We start from the raw sequence: 27528 nt of genomic DNA on the forward strand, positions 1-27528 counted from the left end.
TTTTTTACTTATTTTCTGTGAAAAAGGTCATAAAACAAAAATAATATTTGTAACGGACTAAAAAATAATATTGGAAGTTTGAACGGAACTGTGGGAGAGGGACACTTGACTCGCCTTTCTTTCAAGCAAGTACACTATAATGGATCCGTTATTGACACGATTAAAATTGAGCCTTTTCTGATTTACCACAAGTCAATCATAAAAGAGAAACTTAACATAAAAGAGAAATGTGGATTGAATTGAAGTAAACTTTAAGGATGTCAGCGCAGAGTGAATAATAGGAAAATTAGGGGGAAATCGCTATCGAGAACTTTTCCAATAGGAGAAATTTAAAATGTTTTATTGATTAATCCGGCAAAAGTTTTACATAAACAAAATCTCCGTCACTCTCCTCCCTTTCTTATTCTTCAATGAAGAATCTCAAGCAAGAAAAAAACAAAATACACAAGATTGCAACAAAATTAAACCAAAAGAAGTCAAATACATAATTGAAAGAAGAAAAACGCTGGAGAACTGATGAGTTTCTTAACACTTGGGAAGATCAGCTGGTGGTGGGAGCAACTTTTGGTTAGGAAGATCTCCATCTAACACTAACCAAGCCATCCTCAATCCCCAACTCAAATGCACGTCAAAGTGACAATGCATGAGCCATACTCCTGTTTATACCACCAAGAAAAAACAAGGTTAATCGCATTTATTTTTACGCTATCAGTATAATTTAACATGTTTATAACAAATAACCTTATATCCAGGTTACTAATCCCACTTTTATAGAACAGTTACTTGTAGTCTTCTTTAGGTGACGTAAAAAAAAAAAGTATACTGTCGTTGTAAAGAAGTTAAAAACTAATGAGAACTTATATGGCAAAACTTTTGTTTTCTTAAGGATTTAATAAGTTATATACACGATGGTGTAGTTTAACATGTAATAGCAAGTTAATTATCATTTTTACCAAGTTACGAATCAATGTGTATTATAACAGATTTACCTATAATTAACTTACTAGTTACCTGATTTTGTAAGTTTTTTTACCATGTCAATGTATAGAACTTTTAAAGTGACTATAGGAATGATAACTCACCTGGATTGTCAGCTAGAAAACGAATGGCTACCCATCCACCAGCTGGAACTCCAATGGTGTTTCTTTCAACAGGATCAACAAGATTGTATTTAGCAGGGTCCCTCTTAGGATCAAAATTACCAAAACCTTGGCCAACAACATAGAAATTATAACCATGAAGATGAAGAGGATGACTTTCAGCACCAAGAATACTAGTGTCCTGCATTACCAATTCCACTGAAGTATTGTAAGGAAGCACCACAACTTTTGTGCCATTAGAGACATTAGTATTATTTGGAGTGGTGCCAGTGTAATTAAAGGGCATCAGAGGAAAACTTGGAAAATCACTAGTGTATATTCCATTTGATTTTTTGAAGAAGTAGGATTGGAGTAGTGCTGTGGTTGGGAGAATCATAGAGACATTATTAACAGAAGCAGCAAATTTTGAGGAATTATTAGGACCTTGACAAGTTTGGTTTTTTGGGCACGGGTTACTACCCAGGCCTACGGTAAAGAAAAAATGCTTGTCAACTTTTTGTGGAACATTAGCTGGGAATTTTGCGCTAGCCAAAGCGCGAAATTTGCTAGTAAAATTGGCTACAAATGAGGTGGAATTAATTGGTGGAAGAATTGGGATCGGGAGATTTTTAATTGATGTGTGAGATGATGATGAGCTAGTTCCAAGTAAATTATGATCATACATAAGAATTCCAGCAATTGTGGAATTATCAAATGTGCCCTGGCCAGTGAAATAGGGTCTAGCAGCCATTATGAAAGTGGTTTGTTGAGGATTATGGTGTGTTTTAAGGAGGACATTTGTGGTTTGTCCAGGAGTAATTAGAATTGTGTCTGCTTCGAAGGGCTTGACGTAATTTGCATCTGCTTCAACGACTGTCATAGTATGATTAGCTATTCTGAAGAAAAGATCGTCATTGAGTGCAGCATTGATTATACGCAGCAAATATGTCTTTCCTGGTTTTACCTTCAACTTAAAAGTATCTACAAAATGCAACGTCAAAACAATTTCTCAGTTAGTCAATCTATACATCAACGGTATAAAAGAACGTTTAAGTGATAATTTTGGGTAAAATTCAAAGATAGTCATTTTTCAAACTTGTAATTAAAAATAGTCATAAATTTAAAAGTCATTTAAAATAGCCAATTGTTGGAATCTGTGACACTTTGCCGGGGATGCTATCATGGAATTTTACTTTTTTAATATTTGAAATCCATAACAGTATCCTGAGATTTTCACTTAATTAAGATTAAAATCTGTGACATTGTCATGATATTTCAGTATCAAAAGTGATTACTTTTCAACGAATTTTCAGATACTGTTTATGTTTAAAAAATCGCTTGAAAAAGTGGTTAGCCTATATAATTTTCTATATATTAGAAGCATGGTTTCAACATGTATGCTTAAAGTCATTGTAATAGAAATTAAAGGCAATTCTGACATTTAGAGCCTGTTTGGAAAGCCACCCGGTAATTGGAATTGGTGTAATTACTACCCTAGTAATTACATAGCCTAGTAATTACATAGTATTGCAATTACAATGACATGTTTGTTTGTCATAATGTAATTACAGTGTAATTACAAGTGTGTTGTTTGGTTGCACAAGTGTAATTACACAGTTAGTTTAATTTTAAAATAAAATTTAATTATAAAAAAATTTAACACTAATATTTAAAAAATATGTGCCTTTATAAATGATATTAAATTAGTTATTTAATAATAAATTGTTTCTTGAAAATATGTTAATTAATAATCATATATTTGAAACTAATATTGTAAAAAAATAATTGATATATAATTTCAAATTAATAATATTTTAATTTTAATTGATTATAAAACTTAAAAGCATACCTTTTCTGTGAGAACATTATGGGATTGGATGTTTGACAAAAAAAGAATATTTATAAATATAATGTCATAACATTATTCAAATGTTTGACAATAATTCTATCAACCGTAAGTGAAAAATAAACAGCATGCAATGTGAAATAACAAGTCAATAGTACTAAAGCAAATAAATTAAAATCGAAAATATAACCTAAATTCAGAATCCAAAGGAAATTTTTTTAACGTAATACTCTTATGTCAAATTTCAACATTACATAAGTAAGTTTTAAAGTAACATAAGTAAATACTCCTATAATTCAAAAGAAAGGAAAAATTTAAGTCTATAACCTCATTCACAATAAAATTCTACTGTAATAACGTAACTCATTATATGCCAAGTTTGTTAATGACTGATTCTTTCTAATATTAAGAGATGTAGTTTCCAAAATTAGAATATTAACACGGTTATGCTAAATGAATAAAATAAAAAAATACGAGCAATTACATGGAACCACGAGAAGTAAAAGTTGAGAATGAGAAGAAAGGAAATGAAATATAAATATTATAAAAAGAATATATATTTTTTAAAAACAAAAATAATTAAAAAGTAAAAATAAAAAAGAAATCAAATAATAGAAATAAAAAATAAATTAGAAAAGAAAAGAAATTAAAATAAAAAAGAAATTAAATAATAGAAATATAAAAAATAAAACTAAAAAGTAACCCTGTAATTACACCCAATTCTCAGCCCTCCCCTTGAGAATTGAAGAGTGTAATTACACTCAATTCCCACCTAACTGTGTAATTACATGATCAAACAAACAGATCAAACTGTGTAATTACACCCAATTCCAATTACCTGGGTGGCTTTTCAAACAGGCCCTTAACAATTAGCTATCTACGTGTATTAGTCTTTGAAACCATTTTGGACGCAGATCAGTTTTGCTTAGTTATTTGGACCTTATGAATATACCTTTAGAAAAAGTCCAACATTTCCTATTAAATTACAAATCATGACCCACATTGAAATGTCATGAATATGGTGGGCCCATATAACTTTTCAAATTGACTCGTACTAACGTAAGACCTGTGATTATGTCATATTTATTTAGTTTCCTCCATATATTTCCCATTTGGATCTGGTGAACGGTAAATAATTTTCTCCGTATATAAATATATTTGGTGAAGGGTAAATACTATGAAAAAAAAGGGGTAAATACTTACCATCTATATCCACGTTTATATCAAAAAATTGTGTAAATTTAATATAGTTAAGTAACTTAATGAGGTTATAATTCATATTAGTTAATGATGATTAAATACTACTAATAACTAAATGTCATATATTCCTTTTCTTTCTTCTTAATTGTCCCTTATACTAAAAATAAGTTTATCTTTTTACTCGTTCATTTTAGCAAATCAAGAGAGATTAAGTTCTTTTTAATCTTAAGGGTAATCATTAAGTATAGTTAAGTAACTTAATGAGGTTATGATTCATATTAATCAAGATTAATTACTAAAAGCAAATGTCATATATTCCTTTTCTTTCTTCTTAATCTTCCCTTAAACTGAAAATAAGTTTATCTCTTTACTTGTTCATTTTAGCAAATCAAGATAGATTAGGTTATTTCTAATCTTAAGAGTAATCATTAAGTATAGTTAAGTAACTTAATGAGGTTATAATTCATATTATTTAATCATGATTAATTACTAAAAGTAACTACATGTCATATATTCCTTTTCTTTTTTCTTAATTGTCCCTTATACTAAAAATAAGTTTATCTTTTTACTTGTTCATTTTAGCAAATCAAGAGAGATTAGGTTCTTTCTAATCTTAAGGGTAATCATTAAGTATAGTTAAGTAACTTAATGAGGTTATAATTCATATTAGTTAATCATGATTAATTACTAAAAGTAACTAAATGTCATATATTCCTTTTCTTTGTTCTTAATTTTCCCTTATACTAAAAATAAGTTTTTCTTTTTTCTTGTTCAATAGCAAATCAAGAGAGATTTATTAGTTTCTTCTAATCTTAAGGGTAATCATTAAGTATGCATGTTGAAACGGTCCTTTCTAATATATAGAAAAGGGTAATCATTAAGTAACTACATAAAGTACTAATAAAAGGCAAAATATTCAATCAACATTTCTAAAACTGATCGTGCTTTCAATATTAAATATAGATTAGGCTGTGCATATTGTAATCGTGATATTTTGTTTTGACCAAGATATATTAATAGTTTCAATTTTCATAACCAGCACGGGCCGTTGCCTCCTAGTTTACAATATTTTTCCTTTTATATGGCCGGGACCCGGGATGGTTCATTGACCAAATTATACGGGAGCTATGCCAAAGTAAGAAAGTATAAAACTATACTATACCCTTTGCAGAACAATTGTATAATGGTCCAGGAAGACCATTAATAGAGTATGAATCAGAGACATTAGGTCCAGCTCCAGTTACAAGTGATTGATTAATCACAGCCTCAACATTAGCATTCCACCATTCACCTGCAAGCATTGTAATTTAGTATTAACATCCTTTTTAATCATCATAAAACTATAATATAGACATTGAGTGGTGTTAATTACCAAACATGAGGGGGACTTCTTTGTGGGGTTTGGCAAATGGATAAGAAGTATTATGCTGGGGATAGATGATAAGAGGACCATAGAGGGTAGCCCTCATCCATGAAATATGAGCATGCCACCAAAGGGTTCCTCTTTGGCCAGTAATGGTGAAGTTGTAGACATAACTTTGGCCAGTTTGTATTGGGCATTGGGTGATATATGCTGGTCCATCCGCCCATCCACTTCGAAGTTGTTTAATACCATGCCTGTTTTATTGAAAAAAACTAATTAACCAAATATAGATAATTAACACTAAAGATAATTTTATTATTCATATATTTGGACAACTAAAGATTGTTAGAAATTAAACTGGTGATAATAGCATAGGTGAATCTAGAACGAGTTCTGTGGGTTCAAATAAATTACTCAGATATTGTTTTAAGTTCAAACAATGGTATATGTGCACATTGAGACACAAAGAAAAAGGGTTAAAATACATACATATAATAAGATCCAGCGAAGGAGGTTGAGTCATTTGACGAAAATAGAAGGTTTTTTCCTATTAGAGAAGGCTATGTGGAGTAAAGTAAAGTGGATGAATGATATTGAAAAAAGAGGGATCACGCCTACATAAAATATAAGATGAAATAAGGAAAATTTAATGAATAGATAGAGTCAACGGTACGACAGACAATGCAGCCTACACAAGCAGTTGAACTCTTCCCTGACAAATCTATAATGATATATTATGGTTGTACTTCTCTATTTATCTATCAATCTCTAGTTTATGAATGTTATGGCTAGACTTTTATATTCATTCTTTATGAATTGATTCTAAATTCTAGATTCGTCACTAGTCATAATAGTGTTCCAATTGAAAATTAAAAAGATGAGAGTTCATACCAATGAAAGCTAACATTGTTGGAGACATGATTAACAACCTTGACCACTAGACGATCACCTTCTCTAGCAACAACTCTTGGTCCTGGGAATTTCCCATTCACAGTGACAATGGTCTTTGTTTTGCATAACCTAGTCACATTTTTCAATCTTATCTGCAAAAATTATAAAACATGAAAAAAATGTTCTGAAACGTTCAAATGAATACAATTAATAATTAATTTACTGAATTTCAAGAGTGACAACGTAAGTTGAATAAACCTACATCGAACTTGTAATGCCTTGTAATGCCAGCAGTGACAAAGTCTGGAAATAGAATAATGCTACAAATGCAGAAAAAAGCAAATAAAAGTGCTGGTCGTGAAAAAACAAAAGCACCCATATTGATTCTTCTTTATTTTTTTTTTATGTTTGGCAAATAAGAGAGAGATACTGTGAAAGTTTAATACGTTTCTTTGCATGGAATGATTCTTGAGGAACCCATGAGATATGCTTATATAGACATGTTTAGATATTGCTTGGTTAATAATTAGGTACTAATATTTGTCTTATTAAATTCTCAGTACTGTGAAGAAAAACCTCCAGACAAAGGGAAAAAAAAAAGACTATCACTAGGAAAGAGATATCCCACCAATTGGTAAGAGTGTACCTAAAGTCTATTCAGTAAAACCTTATCTACTCATAACAATTAAAAAGTTCTCACCAAGAATACACATGATAACTCTAACCAGAAAATTACATATGTAGGGATTACACTTATACTATGATACACCGAAAATGCAAAAACAAATTGTACTGTCAATGTAGTTTAACATGTTGCAGCAGATGCCTGTAATATCTTTTAGAAAACTTGATTGTGTCAAATTAAAATTCTTTTCATACTATTAATATATAGAAGTTATAATTAAACTCCTTATGTTGCCTATCTTGGAGGGTGTTCTAGCAATTTTGCATAATTTAGATAAAACACTCGAATTTCAACTGTTAATCTTGCTGACCAAGATAGTGTATTCTCTTCATATGTCATATTCTAATTCATCATTTTCGTGTAGGACTGTACCTTATTAGAAAATTGTTTTAAAAAAAAAAAACATTAGTGTGACATTTGACCCACACCTTTCTTCCAAGCAAGAAAAGATTGACAATACATTATGTCGTTCCGTGAATTTTGTATTGTGATCAACACACAACTTACTATTTCTTTGTAATAAAGCAAATTTAGGAGAACCCCGTGATTAGTAGTGTTTTACAAAGTATAAAGTGTGTATTCTATTTCCTTTTTTATGCAATTAGTTATTCATAACTAGGATAAATTGTTCAATACAATGGCTAATCGTTTTTTCAGTTACACCAACTACGTACCTTGTTGGGTACATACTGCTACTAACATCACTTAGTGATGACCTATTGTAATCAACACACTAGCTACTTGCTGTGTTTCTTTGTAATAAAGCAATTTAAACTAGCGGAATATGAGAAAACCACATGATTAATACAACATATTATGTGGCATTTTTGATTGAGCACGAAGTTTAAGAAATAAGGGAATATGCTTCTTAAACTTGTGATCTAAAATAAGTCTTAGAGATTTGTATGAGAATACTTCTTAAACTTGTGATCTAAAATAAGTCTTGGAAATTTGTATGACTATTAATCATCTCATTGTGAATAAAATGAAAATTTTAAAGATAAATTATTTCTAAATATAGATATGTAACATTTTTCTTGAAACAAACTAAGAAAGAAAGTATGTCACATAAATTGAAACAAAAGATATATGTCACCTAAATTGAGACAAAGAATGAGTGATTTACGAGGCATTAAGTGTGAGAATTCTCTTTCCGTGTTGTTTTGGCTGAGTTACGTAAATGCTTTTTAGGCCATTATTTAGATTTTGTCCTTAATGTTGGAAGTTGTGCAGATATTATATAATCCTTGGAACTGACAAAACATTAAGACTATTGTCTTACATCCACAAAATTTTAGACTTGGTCTAAACATTTTCTTTATAGGGTGGTTTATAAGGCCCATAAATTACAAAAGAAATAAAAAGCAGGCCAAAAACTAAACAGTTGTCCCAAACAATGGATAACCGGCGAAAATGCTTCCATACCACACCCCTTCCGAGGTACTAATTGGCCATTGATACAAATTGCAGTTGGTGGTTACCTACGTTAAAACTGAGTTTATCTAATTTATCACCCTACACCTAGATAGTAGAATCAATTAAGTTACATTCTCTTCGCCCCACTGAGGACATAATTATATTTGAAACTTCCTCCTTAATCTGTGAATTTGTTTTTCGAATATTTCGATGAAATAACCTAAGCTAATATTGAAGTCTTGGCCAAGGGTTATTATTATAACGGCAAAGGCTCAAATATGCCCCTAACGTTTTCGAAATTGTACACATTTGCCCGCTCGTTAAAAGGTTGGTGCAAGGATGCTCCTAACGTTTTTTTTTTTTTTTGGCCATATGTGCCTTTGAGTTAACGGAAAATATTTGAGGGCATATTTCTTCAGTTTCGCAAACGTTAGGGGCATATTTGAGCCATTGAAATTCCTGAATATTATGGCACAAAATATCATTGCATCCAAAACATTTGTAATTACAATCCATCCACCATTGCATCACATCAAAATTATACAACTAAAAGTGCAGATGCGATTACAACCATCTTTTAAAGACTATTTTCACAAATAAGAGCGTCATTTCCCCTTTTCAAAAGATTTTTTTTATTAATGATAATACCATTTTTATTTTTTAATTTGTTGATGATCTGGATAGTTCTTTCTGGATATTTTTCGTCTTCTCAGTCCCAATATCTACATGATAATGAATGCAACAATTGCCGCAATAAAACATAAACATAAAAAAGGAGATAACTTACGTTAGACTTATGACACATGAAAATATGTCTCCCGCAGTGCTCAAAATTTTGATAATAATAATAGAAAGAGTATCACATTTTAAGCATTTATACGGTTTCTTACATAACATTCAATGCGGTTTGGCCCTTTCACGAATTTCACGCATAACTAAAATTTAGTAGAATTATTTGAAGTCCATAAGTGAGATGGAGTGCAGTAACACCACGTCCACAAACCCTTCCACAACTCCACATCCACAAACCCTTCCACAACTCCACATCCACAAACCCTTCCACAGCTATTTGAAGAACTCGAAGCTTCCGACATTTCATGAACAAGTGAAAGAATAAGAGAGAAAAGTGAGGGGTTGTATGATAAGTGTGGAGTTTCAAAATGCAGTTGCAATAAATCATTGGCTAGCATAAAGTGCCCTACAAAAAAAACTGAGAACTATTTGTGTCATAATATTCAGGAATTTCAATAACTCAAATATGCCCCTAACGTTTGCGAAATTGAACAAATATGCCCTCCAATATTTTCCGTTAACTCAAGGGCACATATGGCAAAAAAAAAACGTTAGAGGCATCTTTGCACCAACCTTTAACGACGGGCAAATGTGTACAATTTCGCAAACGTTAGGGGCATATTTGAGCCTTTGCCATTATTATAACTTCAGAGGTTAATCTTAAAGACCTCGGGTTCAATTCCTACTGGCTTGTAAGTTTATGTCCAAATTTTATGACATTTTTCACATTCGTGTGTGTTAAGACTTAAGAGGATGTCAATTTGCATTTATTGGTAAATACTAGCTTTAGTGTACGTGCATTGCATATGTCAATAAATTAAAATTCTATAAATAAATAAAAATTGTAAAATATCAATGGACATCAAAATATAGATGCAACTTCTCTACCGGCGAAAGAAATTGATTTGAATTGATAATAATAAAAAAAAAAAATACCGCTAAACAGCCATTTGATAACATAATCATTAGAGCCTGTACCAAAAAAAAAAATTAGCTTCTATTATTAGCTTCTATTATTAAATAATGACGATATGCTAGATCTCATGATTTATTCACAATTGAAATAGTTGCATGTAGTTAACTTCACAATTCTATTATTAATTTAAATTTTTTAATTAATATTAGTTAACTTCAAATATTAAACAACTTCTTTCCACAAGTTTGAACTTTGAAGCTCGTTTTTTTCAGTTTCGCAACCACGTCTAATAATTAGACTATCATTCAATACCTATTACATATTCAAATAGGTGATAAAAACCTTAACAAAAATAGAACAAAATGAATTAGAAATAAGATTCAGAAAAGAAGCATACCCTTAAATTCGAGCTTAATCAGCAAGAAGTCTCAATTACATATTTCAATCTTGTTTTGCCTGCACAAGAATGATGAAGAATCAATCGATAATGACTTATACAGATTTATTAGAAGAAGGTAAAAAAAAACTAATAACAACTCTAAGTAAAGAAAGAGGATTTAGCTCCTAAATCTAAAATTTTGTAACCAAAAAAGTACTTCTTAAGTCTTAACCTAAAAGGAGTTGAACGCCAAGCAAATCTGATATCCTACTTAATTGATGATATATATATTTTTAAAATATATGTAGATCTTTTTTTTTTTTTTTTTTGGAGGGAACTTTAATTGGTCAAAATCCTATTTAGTGCATACTACTTTTACGTATCTTTGCATTTAATTTTAACTCGTACAAATCATAGCCAGTAGTTATTGCCATTGATACAAAGCTAGCAAAATATTACCATAAACTATTCATAATCTCGTAATGTACTTCGCATGTGTTATTATTTTTTTTATTTTTTTTGCATATATGTTATATTTTATATAAACAAAAAAGGAAAAATTAATAATTAAAATTTTAGTTGATTTCAAAGTCCTAAATTTTAGGTGCATTATTCCAATAAGGAAAGGTTTAATAATCAAATTTTAATGAATTTTTAACTCCTAAATATTAGACAATTATTAAATGACTATTTTGTCTATTGTAGAGTTCTTTAATGAAGGGCAAAAAGTTCAATCAATATTTCTAAGACCCTTCGTACTTTTTTAATTAAAATTGGTCAATAACACTATGGTTGTTGGTACTTGGTAAAAAATTATTTCCAATTAATTTATTTACAATATATTATATTAATCGTAGAATATTAAAATATTCACTATTCATTTATTTAATTCCTTTAAAAAATATTAGTACCAATTATGTTTGTATTCTAAATTTAATGTATTGCCCTAATATAAGAATCTAAAACTTTTTGTAAACTACATCCACTGATCCCTTAGGCTTCTTAAGGTTTAGCGTACACGCGTTGCACATATCTAACGCGTAAATCATTAAAAATTATATGAAATAGCAATTGACGTTATAATAGATACAACTGATGACGTTTAAAAAGATAGTGATGTGGAAATCATGCATAATATAAAAGAATTTAGTTAGTCAAGTTACAATATTAATTTCTTTTTTCACGTTACAACTTAATTAGCCAAAGAATAACTTAAGTACACCAATATTTAGATACTAGAAACTTTATAATTAGTTTCAAAACGTTAACTTCTAATAATGAAAATAACATGTGAAAACTCTCATGTAATTATTGATTGCCTGATTTAAGTATCAGAGATTAAAATAAAAGAATCAATCATACATAACAAAGATAATTTCTGAGGGAAAGAAAACGAACAGGAACACAAATGAAGAGAATGCTAATTAATACTATTGTGCTTGTAAAATATCTCAAGTTATAAAAAAAAATAAAAAATGTTAAACTCACAGTTATTATGCTAGGGCAGTGAGTAGCATCAAATTTACACTTTTGACTCAAAAGGTGATCTACAATAATTTTCTATTAACTTGCAATAACGTGGTCAAAGGACTAAATTTTCATCTTTTGAATTACCTACAACTACCTTTTGAAAAATCCCCGAAGAAAAATAAAAATTTGTGACAAACTTACAAAAATTAATTATGATTCCATAGTTATGCCTCCAATTTCAAGACTATCAAGTTTCTTCTCATCTCTAGTCTCTTATCAAGGTTTCTTTGTTCTCTTGTGAAGTTCACGATCTCACCAAAACTTTAAAATTTTTCAAGTTGTTTTTCGTATGGACAATATCAACTGCTCGCTTCTAAATTTTACCTTCCAACATGTATCTTAAGATATCAGCAAGACTCTTCCAGCTCCCGCCATCTTCAATTAGCTATATCTATTGGAGTACCCTATAAAATTGTGTTTTGTCTTACCAAGGGAAGAAAGAAAAGTTCCTCTTTCTGATTGCGAAATTCTTCAACTTCAATGCAGCGAACGGGCTTCCTGCTTGGTAGCACGGATTAAAGAGAAGAAGATCTCTAAAACTAATCTGATTTCAAAGTGTTGTTCATCAACTGTGTATATATTCATCATGTCTTTAAGATACCTACAAAATCAATGTACCTTCAAAGCAAATCAAATTATTGTCATTATAATTTCCTAGCGTAAGAAATTCCAAATCAAACAACAACGAACAAACTAAGACTGAAAAAAAAAATTGTTGTCGTGAATAGTGAATAAGTATTCAAACGAAAAATGGTCCTAAAAAATCATTTAATAATATTTTAAAATAGTACCTTTCACTTTATCTAAAATTTATTGCATTACTGAAGAAATATAGATGAAGTTTACAAAAAGTAATAAATAAAGAGACTTTGAGCATGGATATTAAATTCCTTACCAACAGATTCAGCCAAGGACACAGCTTTTCTTTTCTTCCTTTTTGTGCATGTCTTTGGCCGTCAACTTCTACACGTGGGATTATTTGGCAAAGAAACTTCAAGGTAAATAAGACCACTGCGTGATAGCAAATAGTGATCAAAGACCGTCAAAATAATTAGTTTGGAAGCTAAAATTCAGGAAGTAGTAATTATATTAAATTCTATACCATATTTGAGCTCTACTACCTATGTAATTAAGGTAAAGACTCCTATTATTAGGCCTCATTTGTTTTCATTAAGATTAAGATGTTTGAATCTGAATGCACATCTGAATGATTAAGATGTTGTCTCTAGATCTAAACACTGAATGATTAAGACTGTTTGTTTTCAACATCTGAATGTGCATAATGTATTTATTTAAACATAATAAATACATAATTAAAATTTAAAAAAGTTACTACATATTAGAAAATAAATACAAATTTAATAAAATAAAAATATTAGTTGATAAAAAAAATGAAAATTTTATGTTTGATAGTAATGATGGAGATGTTTTGTAGTGGTAATGGGTAGAAGTTTTGGGGGTATAGGTAGTGGTGGGGGGTTGTGGGAGTAGTGTTGGGGGGATGGGTCGAGAGGTAGGGTGAGGGGTGAATGGTGGTGAGAGGCGTGGTTGGGGGTAAGGTAGGGGGTGGGGTGGAGGTGGTGAATGGGGTGGGTGTTGGGTGGTGGTGGTGAGTGGGTTATGAGGTGAGGCTAAGTGAGTAGTAGTGGGGGGATGGGTGGTGGGTAGGTGGGGTGGGGGATGGGGTGGTGGTGGGTGGGTGTTGAGGTGGGGGTAGGTGGATAGTGGTGGGGTGTTGGGGTTGGGATGGTGGGTGGTGGAGTAGGGGTGGGGTGGATCAGGTGGTAAAAATATCTATACAAAATACCTCTTAATGATATTAAGACTTTGTTCAAGATCTTAATAATTAAGACCTATTCATACCAAATAAGTGTTTAGATCTTAATGTAAACAGATGCACTTAATGGCCTAAGATCTGAACCATTCAGATTCAGACCTCTATTAAGTGCAAACAAATGAGGTCTTAATTACTTGTATGATATTATTTCGTATCTCCTTAATTAAAGTTACTTTTGAATCTTGACATTAGAAAGACTTCTATTTTTATCACACTTCTTACCAAAATAACCTATTTGTTTTTGTAAAACAATTATACGTATTTAATATTTAAGAAAATAGTAAATGATAATTTTGTCTGTTGTAAAGTATTTTAATGAAGGGCAAAAAGTTCAATCAACATTTCTAAGACCCTTCGTGCTTTTAATATAGTATAGACTAGTCTATGAACGTGTTTCGCACGTTAATCCATGTCAATCATAACATATGTTAGGTATTATTGTTTGAAATTACATACGTACTATTTATTTCATGAGGTAAAAAAATATTATTTGGTTGTAGCCACTTAATACTTCTCAAACGTGCAGTTACGCGTTATTCCTAGTCAATCTTAATCATACTAAAAAATTATTAGATAACATTATTTGTAATTATTTAAATTTATTTTGTGAGTTACAAAAATGTTACTATAGTATATGATTTAGGATTGTACCTCAGGGACGGATTTAAAGGGGCCCGAGGGTGTTCACCCGAACACCCTCGGTAAAAAATTACAGTGTATATATAGGGTAGATTTTCCGTGTTTATGTACATATATTAACTTTTGAACACCCTGAACAAATGCAAAAGGTTAGCTCAAGCGGTCCAGGGTGTTCAAGATTGTCTCTGTCACACCCCATTTTAATCCGGATGGGTTTAGGTTAGGGAGTATGACGTATTGGTGATTCCTATTTTTTACTTAAGGAGTCGCCACCTAATTAATTTGACGGTGAATTAGGACACCTAGATGTTAACTAAGGCAAAGTTAAAACTAAACCTCCGTTAATAGTCTGCTTAACCAGTGTGATTCTAAGTAAGGGCTCTATATTATCCTAAAGGGAAGGGGTTAGGCATCCTTTAGAATCCGTTAACTTACGGTTATCCGACCAAACTTAGGTTAATTAATTGAGAGTAAATAAAATGCTTAAAATTTAGAAAATGATTTTTAGATATTGCTAAAGTTTTAAAAGAAAATAATGTTAGTTAAAATAAGATTTACAGAAAATATAATAATCAGAGACTTTGAATGCCATTTTAAAAAAAATACGATTTATGAATGTTGTTAAGGTTTTAGACGAAAGTATAATAGTGTTGTTTAAAATAATACTCGTAGAAAAACATAATAACGTGTGTAAAAGAAGATTCTAAAAATTTAAATGGGACTTGAAAATATTGATGAAGCCTTAAATAAAAGATAATATTTAATAAGATTTATAGGAAATGTGATAATTTGCATGAAATAAAACTTAAGCATTGTTAAGAAAAAAATGTCATTTAAAGAAGACTTATAAATGTGGCTAAACTTTAAAATAAAATGCTGTTTAATATAAGATTTGTATAAAATATGATAATTTGCCCATGAATAATAGCTTTTGAGAAAAGATTTAGTAATTTTGAACTTTGAATAAATTATATTATATGAATGTAGCAATGTAGAAAATCTAGGCTTATAAATAAGATTCAAAAGGAAGTGAATTTTCTTTCTCCTTTTTTTATTATTTCTTATTAATTATGCTTAGCTAAAAATATGCATGATTGATTCAAAACTTGAAGAGTTACTTATAAAATATACTTTTACTTGCGTATTAGTGACGTTTTGAAACGTTTATGATAAAAATATGACTCCCTTTACTTGAAATATATAGTCATGCCATTTAGCAAATCAATTGTTGCAGATAAAATAAATATTAGACATTATAAATAGTTTTAACATGAAAAGAAGAGAGTAAAATTTATGGAATTGATTGTTGGTCTTTCTTAAACTAAACTACCCACTACTAAAACTAAACCTACTAATTCATTAGGATTCATCTAGGTTAAGAAAATAAAATAAGATAAGGTTAGTCATACAAAGCAAATCATAATATACAACAATAAAATAAAGGAGAGGGGAAGAAAGTTAAATGGATCTGGCCCATTTTCCAGGCCCAACTGCTGCGAGCAGGAATGGGCTCAGCCCATCTTAGACTGTTGCGATCACTGCTGCTGTTGGGCTTTGGCCCAGAAGATTTCCTGTTTTCCTATAAAGGCTGGACGGAGAGAGAGAAGGCTGTTTCGTTGGACCTTGGCCCAACATCGACTGCGGAAGACAACGAGTCTTAGACTCGTACGCGATAGCCATGCATAAAAAAAAAGGGAAGAAAAGGATTAATATAGTGAAGATATGCAAGACACGCTAAAAAAGAAAAAAGAAAAACAAGTAATCGAAACCAAATAAACCATCACATAACTAATAAACAAGAGTAGGACCTTGACGTGCCAATATAATAGAGCAATCTCAACAGGCGACTGATTTATATGTGTAATATATGTATATATTATGTATATACATATACATAATCAAACAGCCCACACTTGCAAATGCACAAACATGTATGGACTTAAACAAGGATAAACTCATCACAGCATTCATATAGACCTGAAACTATTCTTTTACTATTTAACACATTTTAAGTATCAGCAGCTTACAAATGCACCAGCAATAAGCCAGCAAACCAAACAAAGATAATGACCCCTTTTTCATTTCAACAACTCATACACTTAAGAGGACACCAAATATCACTGAGGCAAATTTCAGTTCAAATCAATTTCCAGTTTATTAGAACCTACACTGAAGATGACAGTACACAGAGTATGGCGTTTTAGGAATTCCTCTTAGTATTCAAAACAACTAGTTAGAATAGAAGGAAGCATAGATTTGAAAGATGTGATCATACAAAGTCAAGGTTAAAGCACTTTTTGTTACTTTTTTTTTTTTTTTTTTGGCAGAATTCATGCTTTAGAGCTTATAGTTAAAATCTCAGAATGGGCATGTACGTATTACAAAGGCTAACAGTTGTAAAGGGATAGGGGAAAGGGCATTGAACTAAATTTTTGAACCAAAGATGAGATACGAAAGAATGACATCATGAAATGTCCTTTTCCTATTACACATGTCCATAATAACATTGCTTTGGCCCTTAAACCATTTACTATTCAGTAAATCCCAAACAAACTATACAAAGATCAACACTTGACATCAACCGACACAAAGTAAGGCTACTAGATACATCAGTACATAACAAAGTAATGAACATTAAAACCTAATGCAGCAACCAATCCACCAGAGGGAAGTCAAACTAAAATGTTTCAACAACTAATTATACTCAACCTAAATGTAGAGTGCAAATGGGAATCAACAACAATAATAACCACAAGGATCATGTTACAAGGCTACATCCTTAATCAGTTGTCCCAAAAGAAAGTTTCGGGTAGAAGAGGTTTTTAAGTTTAAATCATGCTCCACATTAAATCAACTTACACTAATCATAATAGAAGGAAACTGATGCTAACACATCCTAATAATTATACCAAACAGTGTCCACATTAAACATAAACACACACTGATCTGTGAATTAAACCTCACATTTATATTACCTCAAACAATCATAACGAAACTATTACAGTTTCTCATGGTTTACAAGTTAATCTGCACATTTGCAGAGTTGAGCAGTGGTTGATTTGCTGGCTTTCACTATCTCTATATAGGAATTGGGGACTTTGTACAACATCAGGAAATGAAATAAGCTGCTTAGTTTTAATGCAGTTTTGACAGAGAACAGGGACAGCAGGGTCAGGTAACAAAACAAAGCAAAGAGAGCCCCATTACAACTGAATATACTAATCCCAGCCGAACCTGTATTTAGACCTTAAAAAAAATATATTTGATAATGTCCTATCTATGATGACAAAGGATACTCAAACAGCAGCAATTTTCAACTTGTTAGCGTACTTAAGATATCATTTTGAGACACTGCAACAAGCACTCGAAAGAGACAACACACAACATACAAACAAACAGATTTGCAGACTGGACTTATATTTAACAGGGCATGAACTAGCTACCTAGAAATAGAGGAAAATAGCAGAGAAGAAGGGGAAGGTATAACATGACAAGAACAAAACAACCAGAGTCTTAAATATTAGGCAGAAGGTCTTAATTAAATATACCACTAAATTGCAGGTAATTCATCATACGAATTTGGACACAAAGGCCAATTTAGAGTGACATGTGCAAACTGGATTGGACTAGGTAAAATCCTCTACATTATTGAAGTTTAAACTAACCATGTTTTCACAAATTATGAGTCAATAATTCGATACAGAATCCTGATTCAGTTAACAAAACCAAACAGCACCCCAGGCTACTTCAATATCAAACAAGATCTATGGACTATACTAATAGCATGTCTAATCATACTGATTTCATTTCAACAAATCACAGGTGACTGAAAACTAATTAAAACTGAACATAAACAAGTAATCAGTGAATCTCCGAGGATTATGCTAACCTACCTTATTACTATGACATTATTAAAACACATTGAACAAACTTATAGAGGTATTCTTCGTTAATATAATCAGAAGTAAAACAGAAATCAGCCACAGATTCGACTACTAATCATGTCTGACCTAACAACAACCCTTAAACGAGTTCGAATATCCTACTGACCAATTAACCAGATTTGTATAACAATACGCCATTTAAACCAGCTAACATGATTAACCCACACATTTGAATCAATTAAAGCCCAGTTATCGCACCTAATGCATGTAATTACACAAACAGAGCCAAGCTCGATAATCAAACCATCATACCAAACAAATTAAGTCTGAATTACTATCAACATGCAAACAAACTATTTAAACTGAGCTAATCAACTCTACTACTAAACAGCATGTAGAATAGCAACTGAAGGATGCGAAAACAAGTAGAAAAAGGGGAATTACCTTCTCCGGGTGCAGCGAAGTGAGGCGAAGGTTTCGATATCTACCTCGAAGACTATTAAATCCGAGCTTGCGATGCTCGGATTCACGACAACAACAGGGCAAACGAATACGAATTGAAGCTAGTATTTTGACCCGATATTAAAATAAGATTACGACTGCTAAAGAAACTGATTTTTAAGGAATTCTATGCGGCAAAAAAGGGCTTATATTTTAGAGATTTTTCGAAGATTTCAAAAAAAAAAACAACAAAAAGGAGCTTGTTTCAGAACATAATTTCAAGGGAATTTTGCGATTCAAAAGCCTTGATTCTTAGGGGATTTCGGGGTTCCAGATCCGTTTTTTTTTTTGGCAATTTTTTGGGGTTTTAAAACCTGTTTTCGTAAAGGGATTCTCGCCTTCCAAAATCTCGTCCAAAACACGTTTCCACTCTCAACTATTTATAGGTTTTTTTTAGGTTTTGTGTAGAAGAAAGGGAGAGGGAGCGGGAAAAGGAGAGAGAGGAGCGGGGGGACAAGACGAAGGTGGGGAACAGAGGGAAGTGGGAGTGGGGTGTAGGGGGCGGTGGTGGTGGGGTTGGGAGATGATGAAGAGGAGCGGCGGTGGTGGGGGTGACGATGAGGAGATGAAGGAGAAAGAGAGAGGGAAAAGAGGATGAGGGAAAAGGGATTAGGGTAGGGAATAAGAATATTAGGCCGGGTCGGGTAGGGTGGTGGGCCGGGTCGGGTAGAAGGAATGGACTGAAAATGTCGGCTGAGTATTTATTTATTTTTGGGCTGAGGTGAATTAAAATGTGGGCTGATTTTATGAATAGGGTGTTGATGAATTAAAATATGGGCTGGTTATTAATGGACTGGTCCAAAATAGTATGAGTTGATTGGGCTCGGATTTGAACTAATAATAATAATAATAATAATAATAATAATAATAATAGTAATAGTAATAATAATAATAATAATAATAATAATAATAATAATAATAATAACAATAATTAGTAACTGTAATAGAATAATAAAGTGCCGGTATTGATAAGAGGCTAATAATTTAGTAAAAAATAAATATATATATTTTTAATTTTCTAAAAATATTAGAAGCGTAAATAGGTATTTTGGAGGAGAGGCGGGACAAAATTGGGTGTCAACAGTCTCTAGCGTCCTAGGTTCGATTCCCATTGACAACATTATTTTTTATATTTAGCTTTTATTGTTTTCTCCGAATCCCCTGAATGAAAATCCTGAATCCGCCACTGTTGTACCTATGTTATACTTCATTGAAATTGATGTTCTCAGTATTTATTTTTTCTTCTTTTTCCCCATATAGAAAACATGTCATGAGTCACGACTAAGATAATACAATATTTTAGAATAAGTGACCATATATTTGTTTATTGTCATTTACAAATACGAAGGTGTTGAAAATCATTGCTAAACCAAATTACATTACAAGAATATCTATCAATTTTAAAAATATTTAGTTAATAACTTAAAAATAAAGTGATCACTAAAATAAGGTATAATAATATTTTCTATTAAAAATTCAAGTAATACATAAAAAAAATACATCCAACCAATCCATAAATAAATATAAATATCAATTCAAGAATTAGCACCGCATGAAAAATAAGTTAACATAATTAATAAACCACAAAAAATAGATATAGGGAAAAGAAACTCATACCATATCCTACACAATGCAGATTATCAAATTTGTAAAATAACTAAATAAACAAAAATTGATCTGCTAGTAGTCTCTATATACGTTTTACGAATTGCGTACCTAAAATATAAACCTTCAACTGCAAATGTTTTTCTCGTTGATTTCCAAATATTTAAGAAATTCCTTTCGTCTCTTTTAACCTATTAAAAATAGAAACTTAAATACTTAGTTCCTTACACGTACCTTAATTTCTCCAAATGGAGTAATTAATTTAATAATATTTTATTATTAATTGAATTCAAAGTCCTAAATATTGGATAAAATATTTAAGATTATAACTTTCGTCAACGTTTATGTTACTCATTGTCTTGAAATTAATATGTTACTTTAGTTTAACGACTCTTATTCTATCTTTTAAGACCACACATATAAAGTAATCTAAAAATACCTAACCCTATCAAATTATGGTCTAATAATTATCTAATCATTTTATTTGTTAGACTTCAAATTCTAACCTGCACAAATAACTTTCAATCACATACTTACTCCAAGGAAAATAAGGACATCCGTTTGATACTTCCTAATTTGAATGTGATAGCAACTCTTTAACTAATTTGATTCGAAATCAAAAATTAGAAGCAGTATTTGCTTTAGACTCTAGTTTTAGTTGTGACACTTTTTATATTTACCAAAATAGTCAATAGAAATATAGTAGAATTAGACTAAAAAGGTATAAAAGTGTAACGACCCGTTTGATCGTTTAACACTTTTGGATTCTTTTTCGCTAAAATACCACTTTCGTACTTTTAAAAGGTAGTTTGACTTGCGGGAGTGGGTGGCACGGCGATATAATTGATGGTTGATGTTTGGACTTTTTTTTTTTATTTAATGTGTGTGAATATATATATAGAGTCTGGGCTAGTCAGTTAATTACTAGATAATGGGCCGATACCCCTTTACTTAGATTGAATAATTAAGGACTGTTTTTTTTTTTTTAAGGAAAGGAGCGGGCCAATTCACCCCATAGTGTAGGCCACGTTTTTGAAAGGAGGTAACATCATAACATTAGGCAAGGGGATTTGGCAGCGTTAACTGAGAGTGAGAAGGAGTAGAAGTTCCTACTATCTACTATCGTACACAGGTATTACATTAGGTTCATTCTCTTTTTCACTCGGCTTGCTCCGTAAAAGATGTATGACTCCCTTATTGAAGATTCGTTACGCATTGGTTCTCATGAATCTGTGGTAGTTATGGCAATTTTTGTACTAAGGATTTGGTCTATGGAGGAGTAAATCACGTGCAGCAGTACACTGCTAACAACAGTGGCTGGCAGTGGAAAGGACGAGCAGGTGGGAAATAATGGCAGCCCACTTTCGTTCTTCTTCCTTTATTTTAAATGTAATCTATGACTTTCTTTATATATATATAACTAAAAAAAAAAAAATGAAAACGTGAAATAGATGGTGCACCAAATAGTAATCTTAACACATTGATGGTGCCTATCAACTGGAAAAAAAAAAGATTTATAACCAGTTATTTAACTGGCTTTTGCAAAGTGCATTGAAAATCCATTTAATGGCATCACGTCAAAGAAAAGAAAATTTGAAAATTTCACACGTTTTCCTCCCTACATTGACTGCACAGTACGTCCTTTTCTTCTTCTTTATAGTGAATTTAGGGTTGTTCACAGTTTTGGTTAAAACCAAAACCAAACCAAAAATTTAACCAAATCGAATAAAAAAACCGACATTTGGTTTGGTTTGGTTTGATTTGGTTTTAAATTTTAAAAACTGATAATATTTGGTTTTGTTATGGTTCTATTAAAAAATAACCGAATAAATAACCGAACCAAACCGATAAATTATATACATAAATTTTATAATTATTTATATGTATAATATTAGTTTTTCATAACTAATTATAAATATTTTATACATTTTAATCATTAATTTGATTTTTGATCTACTTATTTCACATGATTGTTTAAGGCCCATGTTTTTAATAATATGTCCAGACCCATGTTTTTAAGAATATATCCAGGCCCATGTCTTTAAGTCTTTTAACTCTTTTAAATGTTAAGTATAAACCTACTAACACCATGTCTTTAAGTCTTTTAACTCTTTTAAATGTTAAGTATAAACCTACTAACAAAAGCTCACGTTAGAGTCTAATGTTTTTAACTTAAATTTTTAGCCTTTGTTTGTCAACCATTTGATTTTAGGTTTTTTTTTTTTTTTTTTTTTTTGAATTTAGACCTTTCTTTTTTCTTGTCTGAATGAGTCCTAAACTTCTAATATTTTTCATATAAAAAGGACAGAAGTTGTAGATTTGGAGGTTCCTATAGAAGATACTTCAGTAACATCAGCATTTGCTGCAACTCAAGCACATAGTAATGCCCTAATACTTCCTCTGTGGGTAATACTCCTAAAAAGCAGAAAAGAACAACTCCTTGTAGTCGAGACCCTAGCCTTGGAGATAATGATAGAAAAACATCTGAAGTTTGGGATCATTACACAAAGTTTTTTTAATAAAATGGGAGAATTAAGGGCAAAATGCAAGTACTGCCCCAAAGTTTGGATCACTACACAAAGTTTTTTTATTTCATATATTTTCATTTTAATTTTAGGTAGTCTTTATGTTTAATTAATAAGTATGTTTGTAACAACAACTAAAAGCTCCTATGCTCTACTGTATTTCCAGGTATGTGTATTAAGATGACAAAAATGGTGCAAGCACTACTAAGTTAGTTTTTGGCTCTATATGTAAAAGTTTAACAACTTTGAGTAACTTGAGTACTACACTATCACTAATAGTGAAAATGTTTCTATGATGTATGTTCCACCTTAAACTATAAATAAAAGTTATCGTTTGAACCAAAAAGAAGACATGTCTTTTTCAACTTTTTAATGTTTTACTGATAAGTCTTATGGTTGCTAGTCATAAACCGAAAAATCGAATCAAACCGACAATAACCAAACCGGTGGTTATTATTTTATTTGGTTTGGTTATGATTTTAGACATTTAAAAACCGACTAAATTGGTTTGGTTATGGTTTTAATCAATAACCGACCCAAACCGAACCATGAACACCCCTAAGTGAATTCACGGATTGGGTTTAGCATTTTTGTCTGAGTTAAAATATTGGGGTAATTAAAGGTTTCGAGTCCTAGTCCTATGGAAGAAGATCAATGATTTGGAAGTCCATTTATAGATGAAATTGACTATTTTTTTTTTTAAATACATGATCCTTAGATAATGGGTGAAATTAATTTCCAATAAAATTCCAATCTTGCCCTTGTGGGCTTGGGGTCATTTTTTTTTGTCATATTTTGGGTTCTGAGTAAAACTGTGGCAATATGGGTATCCATGGATTCGTTTTTTAACGTATAATTCATATTTGATAGACTTTGATCGTTCAGATGCTCTCCGCAAAGGGAAGATGCTGGCTTGATCGTTCGCGGCACCCGCTCGGCCTTCGAGGTAGGTTACGGTCAACTTTAGTTAGACTCTGATTAGAGAGTCGTATGTAATCGTAGAAATTAACGGGATAGTATATGGGCCTTCGGTCATGGGGTGGAGGTGAATTCCAATCAAATTGGCTTTTGTTAGTTGTTACGTGAGCTTGTCGCCATGCGTGTTATTTATGTTTTTATTACCTATTTGTACCTCTGCCACATACTAGCTCATCATAAATGCACAGTTGACCGTGATATGACTCGTATATGTGGATTTTATATTGGTGGTATTATTGAGACTGATATCATGCATGACATGCCTTCCATATTTTCTTGTGACGATGGTGAGGTGAGTAACAGAGAGACTCCGAGGTCTTTGCCGGAGATTGAGAGTGATTGATAGCCTCCGAGGTTTTGCCGGAGAGCACAAGTGGTACATGGACTTCGCGGGTCCACCATGGGTCATGGCTTTGAAGCACTGCCCTTAGCATGTGTATACGAGAGTGGAGTGAGAGAGGTGACTGTTGCATTGCATTGCATTCATCCACTCATCTATTTGACTGATCATTTGATGAGCTATATCTGTCTTGGTTGATTTCATGATTCAGCTACACTTTACTTGTATATGAGACGTGACCATACCCGTGTGCTCTATGTGCTACTTGTTAGTTTCCACTTCTTCATACGTTATCTAATCATTGTCGGCCTATGATGCTTACTGGTACTAGTGTTGTGCTGATACTACTCTTTTTGCACTTTTTGCGAGTGCAGAGTACGATCCAGGCTCCAGTTCTACGCCCCGTGGTTGATACGCGAGAGTGACATCTTTTGTCGTCCAGGGTGAGCTACTTGGTCATCCGTGGCCCTTGAAGGACCCTCTTATTTAATGCTGTGTTCTTTTATTTTGACAGATAGTATATAGCCTCCGGATATTTTCGGACTTTTATTCCATATTATGTTTAGCGCTCTTGTACCCTTTGACTAGATTTTGGGGATGTCGTGACATTTCTAGTTATGATAAGTATTTAAGACTTGATAACTTCTTCTTATTTTAATTTTCCGCTTATTTAACTTGTTATTGGTAATGTGGTTCGCCTACTCGGAGGGATAGTGTAGGTACCACCACGACTCGCGATTTGGGTCGTGACAAAAAGTCATTTAAGATTTAAAGGATATTTTGGTCTACCAACATTTATATTCATGCTTTTAAAATAATTATAAACGTGCAGTTGCACGTTATTTCATGTCAATCTCAACCACTTTAAAAGATATTAGATAATATTATTTGTAATTATATATATTTATTTAATGAGTTATAAAAATATTACTATAGTATAGGATTGTATCTACTTAATACTTCTTTGAAATTGATGTTGCCGGTATTTACATTTTTCTTCTTTTTACTCGTATAGAAAACATGTTACAACTAAAATAATTCAATATTAAAGATTAAGTAATCATAAAGCCGACACGTGACAACCACTGTCTAGATATTAATTAAAATTAGATAATTCACTTGTCTGTGACCTTATTTTATAAATTCAATTGTTAATCTTTAATCTAGATTTTAGGTTAAACATTCCGATAATATTTCCCATAAAAAACTCATTACCAAATATATGTAAAGTACCGAAATTATATTTTAAATTAGTGGTGATGAGAGTTCCATATGTCTTTTGCTCAAACTTGTATATCAAATGGTCCGAACAAGATGGATTTATAATTTATACTTAATAAATTCAACTTTTAACTTTTTAATCTTTGAACCCGTTGTATTTCTGAAATTATGAATTCGAGATATAACATTTATGAATATCTTAGTGATTTTTCACAAGTCCATTTATGTTTCTTGTCCAAAAATGGACCCATCAAATACATGGTCCATCCGCCTCCCCCAACAAATTTAGGAGCCATTTGGACGTGATTTAAAATTACGAGATGAAATCAAGTTTGAACATAAAATTTGGATTTTTAAGTTGTATTTTTTCTTGTAGACATAAAAACCTCACAAATTGTGAAAACCATCAAAACTTTTCCAATTCTTATACAATCTTACTAAATGAGCAAATCATAGTTCATAACAAAATTAATACGCTACTAGAAGACCTTTCTAAAATTTATAACATCAATTGATCAAACTTTAGTTCAATAAAATGAAAAATTAAACAGGAGTTATAGTGTAACTACCCTTTAATATAATCCTCTCACATGGTTGGTAAGAGTAAATTTGTTATAAACATACTATCTACTTGTAGATCTTTTAATTTTAATATTTGATATAAATGATTGGTATACATGATTAGTAAATATATCTATTTTTACCAACTTATGGATCTATTTTTACAAAATATAAATTTATGGGTCAACTTTTACATATAAAAAGTTTGAAATCATGATTTGGAATCCCAAATCATACCTTTTTAGATGATTTGGGATTTCATCTCATGAAACGCCTACTTAGTCAAATTTTGAACTTCACTCTCTAATCAAACATTGATTTATAATTTAAGGGCTTTAGACTTCAGTTGAAATTTATGTTGGGCAGGTCCACAATTTAAGTAACGATGTCTTGGAGTTTGAATCTCAAAGACATCTTGATTAATGTTGCTTTTGAACTTCCTTACTCTCTGTTACTATGTGTAGACTGATGTGTTACTTAAGTCCGAGCAATCACACTGTTAAATGTCAATGTGAGAAAACCATGAAGGTAAAGGTTCGTTTATTAAACTAGAGTTTAGGTTATATACATCATAGCATAAACATATTTTCACACTATTAGCTCATGTAAAAGATAAATACAAGTAAGCTTTCTTAAAATATAAAATATATGATCTTAAAATAAAACAAGTTACTTGTTATAACAAGTCAATATGACATGATGGTATAAAACAGTGACAATATATATTACTTAATTAATCCCTTTTAACAATTATATAGTTGTCTAATGTCTTATCAAGTGTAGATTCAGCCGGGGGTTTTACACTTGTCATGAAATCAAGGATTTGCAATAGTAAACTAAAGGATGAATCAATTATGTTATGAGTTTTTATGGGGCGAGTATTTCCATAAAGGGAAATCATTTGAACTTTAAGTGAGGTTTCTACTTGATAAAGACATACTATTTACAACTTTTAGAAGCAAGGTAAATTAGAATATATTCATATATCTAGCTTGCACAAAGCTGACATATATATAAGCACCTAAAGAATTACCAAAGCTAGAAGGCACAATGGGAATTTTGATGGGGGAGGTGAGGCACAAGTAGCTTTTATGATGGTTGATTTACAACAATAAGTTTGGATGGGGTGGTTCTGAATTTTTTTGACCTCTGCTTGCTCATGGGTACAATTTTAAATTTAACTAGTCTTGGACTTTTGACCTGAAGGTCTGTCCATAAGACAAGCGAGGTCAAAAATTCAAGACCGCCCACTTCAAGATCATTGCGTGTAATTTCTTGGTTTCCAACCTGTTTTTAGATTGTGGATGTGTCACATGAGGAGGTAAAATGAGAGATTTAGG

General features: G+C 31.5%; 1 protein-coding gene across 1 annotated transcript; it reads right to left on the reverse strand.

The window, feature by feature from the left end:
* Positions 1–319: 319 nt before the first annotated feature.
* LOC132605748 (laccase-2-like) lies at positions 320–6827 on the reverse strand. Its single transcript, XM_060318969.1, has 6 exons — positions 6642–6827; positions 6380–6531; positions 5498–5742; positions 5288–5416; positions 1083–2060; positions 320–656 (listed from the first exon to the last, which is right to left on the reverse strand). Exons 1-6 carry the CDS (start codon positions 6756–6758, stop codon positions 526–528), a joined length of 1752 nt encoding a protein of 583 aa, XP_060174952.1. The 5' UTR covers positions 6759–6827; the 3' UTR covers positions 320–525.
* Between the last annotated feature and the right edge of the window lie 20701 nt (positions 6828–27528).

Source organism: Lycium barbarum, chromosome 1 (genome assembly GCF_019175385.1).
Source record: "Lycium barbarum isolate Lr01 chromosome 1, ASM1917538v2, whole genome shotgun sequence".
Lineage (NCBI taxonomy): Eukaryota > Viridiplantae > Streptophyta > Magnoliopsida > Solanales > Solanaceae > Lycium > Lycium barbarum.